The 6724-nt window shown below is 33.2% G+C and overlaps 1 protein-coding gene across 1 annotated transcript in view; it reads right to left on the bottom strand.

Annotated features, from left to right (window-relative positions):
- Positions 1-6724, bottom strand: part of LOC135836289 (solute carrier family 25 member 3-like) — a 53736-nt gene that overhangs the window by 45873 nt on the left and 1139 nt on the right. The window contains exon 2 of the mRNA XM_065351032.1: positions 6056-6210. Within this exon, the coding sequence (XP_065207104.1) occupies positions 6056-6203 (148 nt within the window). The 5' untranslated portion in view covers positions 6204-6210. The remainder of the gene's footprint in view (positions 1-6055; positions 6211-6724) is intronic.

Here is a 6724-nt window from a genome sequence, read left to right as displayed (position 1 = left end):
GCTCCATAAGTATAGTTCAAGACAAAATAAAATATTCCAAATTTTTTGTTTTTAATTTTGGAAAAGAAAACGAATCGTTTCAAGCGAGATGAGAGCAAAAGCGTTTGAAAATTCCTGTTTCAAAAAGTAAAAAAACGATACTTTTTATGTGAGTTGAGCCCATATTTTTTTGGCTTCAAAATTTTGGAATTTAAATTTCCTAAGTTTTTTTTTATTTTTTTTTAAATTTGAAATGTGAAATGAAAAAGCGAACAGTTCGCTCAGGCCAAAGCTTTTAAAAATTTGTGTTTCGAGAAGTAAAAAAATTATATTTTTCATACAAGGAGCAGGCGCGGACTGGGTCAAAAAGGCCTACCGGGAAATCATGAAAATTGGGGCCCAATCCAGAATTGAGGGTCCGTTTTTTTAATTAATGTTGTGTGGCCGTATGTAGACGTACATATTAGGTGAAAAAATGTCAAAAATTTGATTCTAGATAAATTGCGCTTTTCATAATAAAATAACAACAAAAAACGTGTTTGTTCTGTAGGTATTTTTAAAAAAAAATAATAATAAAATAATTTGAACAACACTCAATACTAACGTAAGTACTATGATTATTATAATACTAAAATTCGTGCGAATTCATCCAGGGACGTAGCGAAGTGGTTTTGCTGGGGGGGGGGGGCAAAGATCTAAGATTCCCAACTAATTTGACTGAAAATTCTCAACTTATTCGACTGAAAATTCCCAAGTTGGATGAAAAAAGAGGGTATTTCAGTTACAAGTAGTGAGGGGATTGTATCACGACATTTTGTAGCCAAAAAATTGTAACTTTGCCGACTATAATCAAAATTTTAACGTGGTGAACACTCTGATATTAAAAAATTTTGAAAAGCAAGTGGTTCTGTTCCGAAAGAAATGAAAAATTTGCATTTTTTATAAGCTTTGAATATTATGAGTACTTCTGGAATTTTTCTGTTTAATTTTCATATTAGGTAGAGTGGGGTAATTGCAAAGCACTTTTTAATTAGTGACACTTTGAGAGGGCGCTGTGAGAAGACTATTGCATGGATGAAGCTGAAATTTGTACCACTTATACTTCAGGGGGTTCTCTATCAATGGTAAAATTTTGGTACAATTTGGTCCACAAGTCGTGGAGAAAATTGCAATTTGAAAATTTGAAAATCGACTTTTGCATTTACCCCATGTTGGGGTAAATGCAAAAGTGGGCGATATTTTTTTCATTTTTATATTTTTTTGCATTTTCAACACACTCAGTGTATTCTAAGTGTCATTTGCTAACTTTTGATGTATTCGTGGTCTTGATTCGGTAAAAAATTCGAAAACTTTTCCACTTCCCAAACAAATTTTTAGGGGAGTGAAAAAATGTTGAAAAATTATTTTTTTCTAAACTCGCTAAAACGAACAAAAAATCAACTATTGATCATTTCTGATGTTTTTTATGCAAAAAACTTGTCATAGAAATACATTTTTCGTCAAATATATTAGTAAAACATTAAAAAGGAGCAATAATTTTAAAATTCAGTAAAACTGTTAATCATTTCTCTAACGTGTAACTCATCATGTGACCGTGGAAGTTTATTTTTTTTGTAATTTCAAACCATTTTCAAGTTATTTAGGGCAAAAAAATATTTGTGGTAAGTGCAAAAATGAAAAAAAAATTGTTTTTGCAATTACCCGAAGTCAATTTTTTTGGGGGTGATTGCAAAAACGCGATTTACGGCCAAAATAAAAACAAAATTTCAAATTGCGATATCCTACCTTAAACTCCAATCCTTCATGACCCTAATCGTGAAAATTCCAGATAAATCGACCGTTTTTTCTATTTTACATGCATTTTTTAAAAAAACACCTCTCACTTTACTTATGAGTGGTTTCAACATGCTTTGACAATAGTGTTTGCTACGGAGCGAAAAGTTGAACCCTGCAAGTTGTGACCAGGTGAATAGGTCGGTGAAGGTTGTTGCTTCGACACCCCTTAGTTGGCACAACCAGAAAATTGATGTTTTTTTGCATGAGGTCACAATTTTGCAATTACCCCATTCTACCTTTCTTAAAATTTTTCAAAGTAGTATTTTGAATGGCCCGAGCGAAGCGAGGGCAAAAGTTTTGGAAAATGTATGATTCAAAAAGTAGAATAACACCAATTTTAATGAAAGAATTCGGTTTTTCTAATCTCAACATTTTTCAAAATTCAATCATAGATTTTTTAAAATATTGTAACTTTGTAGATGAGAACCAATTTGTGCCGAGCGAAGCGAGGCCGAAAGCTTTGAAAAGTTTGTAGTTCGCAAAGTAGAATAACATCAATTTTAATGTAAGAATTCGGTTTTTCTGATCTCAACTTTCTTTTAATTTTATCAGTGGTTTTGTAAAATTCTTCAGAGTGAAAAAAAGAACTAAATTGGCCCGAGTGAAGCAATGGCAAAAGTTTTGGAAAATATGTGACTTGAAATGGAAAAGTAGAACATCAATTTTAATTTAAAAAATCCAGTTTTTCTGGTCTCAATATTTTTCAAATTCAATCATACGTTTCTTGAAATTGTAACTTAGTAGGTAGAAGAGAATCAAATTGGGTCGAGAGAATCGAGGCTAAAAGCTTTGGAAAAATTGTAATTCAAAAAGTAGAACAATATCAAATTTAATGAAAAAATTCTGTTTTTCTGATCTCAACTTTTTAAGAAATTTATCAATAGTTTCTTGAAATTTTCAAGCCTGAAAAAAAATAAATTGGCCCGAGCGAAGCGAGGGTAAAAGATTTTCAAAATTTGTAATTTCAAGAAGCAAAACAGTTGTAATGTTGACGTAAAAAGGCACAACAATTTTGCCCGAGCAAAGCGAAGGCAAAAATTTTTGAAAAAAATGTGAATTTTAGTTGGGACAATCATAGATTTAGAAACTGGGTTGGCTTCAAAAGTTGGGAAAGTTTTAACTTTGATGATTGTAAAAAATTTTAACATTTGAAAACTCCAAAACTAAAATAATTATTGTCGGAATTTTTATATTTTCCAAACTTTCTTGTACTTCTCACAATTTTCCAACTTTTCCCAACTTTCGCGGAACAGGGGGGGGGGGGTGCCTCCCTAGCCCCTCTTCGCTTCGTCCCTGAATTCATCACTGTTTTGACATAACCGATCTACAATTTCTTCAGCACCAATTTCATGTTTCAAAAATCTGCTGAAGGCTCTAACAATTTTCAAAAAGTCGCTGGAGGCTACGAAGCGACTTGAACTTGAAATCTACGTGCAGTCGACTTTGATGGCTGTAGTATAGCTGAAAATTAGTGTTTTCTATTTTCAAGAGGAACAGAGGTCAGAAAAATTGATGAAAACATTTATTTTATACTTATGTATCACAAAAATGCTACTGAAAGAGAAAAAAATCGGTGAATCGCGACGCTCCCCCGATTCAGCCCCGCGATTCGAATTGTCCCATTGCTGCTTACAATTAGCACATCAAGATTTTTCTTTTGAAACGAGCCCATAGAGATTTTCGCTCTGGGCCTCTCACTGTTGCAGGCCCCAAGGACCCCAGATCAATCTCGCGTTGCCCAGGGGCTTGAAATTACTCTCACGAGGTGTAAAGGCCCGAGCACTGATGTTACTCTCGCAGGGCACAAGGGCCTGAGATTACTCTTGCGAAGCGTACAGGCCCGAGGGTACTCTCATGGGGCCCAGGGCCAGAGATTATTCTCGCGGGCCCAAAGGCCCGAGATCACTCTCACCTGCCACGAGTTTATCACGAAACCACCCCTAGTACCACGTCAGCACGCACAGGCCTCAGCGTCACATAACAATATTAAATCGACGAAACCACAGTGGGTCGCGTGCCAACACGTTCGGGCCGCGTTGTTTTAGATATAAATTACAAATTAATCGCTATAGACAGTAGTGATTTTGATCCTCACATTTAAAGTAGATAAACTAATTTCAAAATATGAAAGGGCCTTTCTTTCACCAAAGGGCCCGTCATCTATACTAAGGGCCCATTTTTTTGGAAGGGCCCATTTTTTTGGAGGGGCCCACCGGGAAACTCCCGGTATCCCGGTAGGGCCAGTCCGCGCCTGATAAGGAGTGTAATCTATGATTTGTTTTTGCTTCAAAATTTGAAAATTTGAATTTCTTTAGAAATTGCATGTTAAATGTTGATACAAAAAGGCGAACAAGCCCGAGCGAAACGAGGGCAAAAGTTTATGAAAATTCCCACTTCAAGAAGGAAAAAAACTGTATTTTCTGTGTTTTTTTAAATGAAGGAATTGAGCTTATATTTTTTAGCTTCAAAATTTTATAATTTGAATGACTTTTTTTTTTGGAAATTTCAGAATGAAGCGATAGCAAAAGCTTTTGAATATTCGTGTTTCGAGAAGTAAAAAACAATATTTTTTATACCTATGAGTTTATTTTACGTTGAATATTTTTTGAATCTGAATGACAGTTTTTTATAATTCAAGAAGCAAAACATTAGGTAGGTAGGTAGATATTTTTCAAAATGAGAAGTCCATTTTTTCACCTCTGGAATTTTTAAAATTTCAAATTCATACAAATTTTCCTGATTCAACATTTAACGAATATTTTAAATTCAGTCCATTTTCAAACTTCCTATAAATGTTTGTACAATGTTTCATAATTTTGTAAAAATCATAAAATTTGCCAATTTTTATAATTAATTTTTCAATTTTTTTGAAAGATTTCGGGTAAGTAACTCGTCAAAATCATTTGATACAATATTTAAACCAATGGATAACAGAGTTGAGTTTGCCAAAAATAGATTTTATTCAGTGAAACTAACGAAAAAAGACTAAAATTCACTCAAAAATACCTCCCTTATCATCTGTAAATTTTTGAGGAAAAAACTTCAAAATTGAAAATTTAAAACTTCAAAAATCATCCCTTCCAAAACTTTCAATTTTCAAAAAAAGGCATCTTACTAAAATTATAGACAGGTAATCAAAACCAATTAGAAAAAAAAAACATTTACGATATTTCCTCAAAAGCAATCTCGTATTCTGATAAAGGAACCTAGTATAAAAAAAGCCTCAAAATCACACGGCTAGAACACAACTCTCGTATATTTTATACGAAATGCATTATTCACTTAGGTAGGTAGTAGGTACCTAATACATAGGCTATATTTTTATTGATAAAATTATTCAACCTGGCGGTACCTACTCGTATAAAATTTCTCATAAGATTTTGCAACTCTGTATTTTTTTTTATTAAACTTTTCCGAGACAAAATAAAAACTAGTTAAAGATGACTTTTACTCTCGTTTTCTTTTGCACGACAAATATAAAACTTTGAGGCAATTTTCAAAGAGGACAAAGTCGAACGTAGAATTTCAAATAGAGAGTGAAGATTTATATAGGTACAACATATTGCGAAGAAAATCTATGTCTATGCCGATGCCATCGTCATTTTCCAGCCAACTAAATCTATTTTCGGCAATTTTCTGCTGTATTTTGGTTATGGAAATGAGTGGAGGAAAGAAAAGTGAATATTTTCATTTCAAAACTAAACTTTTCATATCAGAGATTGATGTACTTTGGTAGTTTTTTTTTTTTTTTTTTTTTTTTTTTTTTTTAAATAAAATCTATGTATAGCTAGACATTGATTGCAGTGTGGACATAAGTCAAGATATTGCCTATTGGCACCTAAGGCATCGCGCAATGAATTGAACTGATTTATTTGTTGGAAATTGCCCACAAAATAACGAACGAAGGTCTATTCTGTTCATTCTTTGCACTAATAATTGATTATTCCATCATTTTTGCAATTCGTAATCGTAATTAAGAGATAGTTTAGGTAGTCTCGTCATACTACTTGAAAATACACTTCCCCCTTGAAATTAATAGCTCGATCGTATTTTCCTTGGAAACTTTACATCGGCAAAAATAGCTACATGATATTAACTTCAACTTGAACGAGCAAGTATAACGAAACAATTTGTAATTCAAAACCAAGTGAAGTACACTTTTAGGAGATAATAATGTCTTGCAATACAGTAGACCTTTATTACTACAATTTAACCGAAAGTTTTCCGCCATGCAACTAACCTCCTTCGGCGACTGAAGCAGCCATAGTTGATTGATTTCGTTGCATCGAGTATACAGGATTGGCTAGCTGATTCTTAGCTTCACAATTCACGAATAGTGAATTATGAAAGCCGCTGTTTCTCATTAAATCGAGCACAGACTGCGTCATCTTGCACCTGCAATATAGATTAAGACGTTAATTACTCATCTTTAGTACCTACTTGAATTCGTATCATATTATGCACATATAGGTATTTGAGAATGAAACAAAATTATTTTCAAATTTTGAAAAAATGTCAAATTTCAAATACGAATTGTCAATTCTGCTGAGAGTGAATGAACCACACACAGATACATTCAACTCATCGGGGAAAAAATAGAATCGACGAATAAAAAAACCCAACTCTTTATTTTTTACACATCGGATCGCCCAATTTTCACAGTAAGATAATAGGGCTAGTAAAACGGAAGCAAAATCGAAATAGTGATTCGCGTTAAATTACCACCACTATCTAGCAACAGCATCGTTGCAATGCTATACGACAGTGGTAATTATTTAAACTTGCATATTTCCAATTCTACCTCGTTATAGAGTAATGTAATTTCGATGCAAATTTTCGATTTATTCTTTAATGCGGGTAAGTGCTTTAGTAGTCATTCATACGAAATCAATTTCAATGGTACAGTATA

The sequence above is a fragment of the Planococcus citri genome, chromosome 2 (assembly GCF_950023065.1).
Source record: "Planococcus citri chromosome 2, ihPlaCitr1.1, whole genome shotgun sequence".
Taxonomy (NCBI): domain Eukaryota; kingdom Metazoa; phylum Arthropoda; class Insecta; order Hemiptera; family Pseudococcidae; genus Planococcus; species Planococcus citri.
The sequence above is the reverse complement of the archived record's forward strand: the minus strand, read 5'-3'. Positions and strand labels throughout refer to the sequence as shown.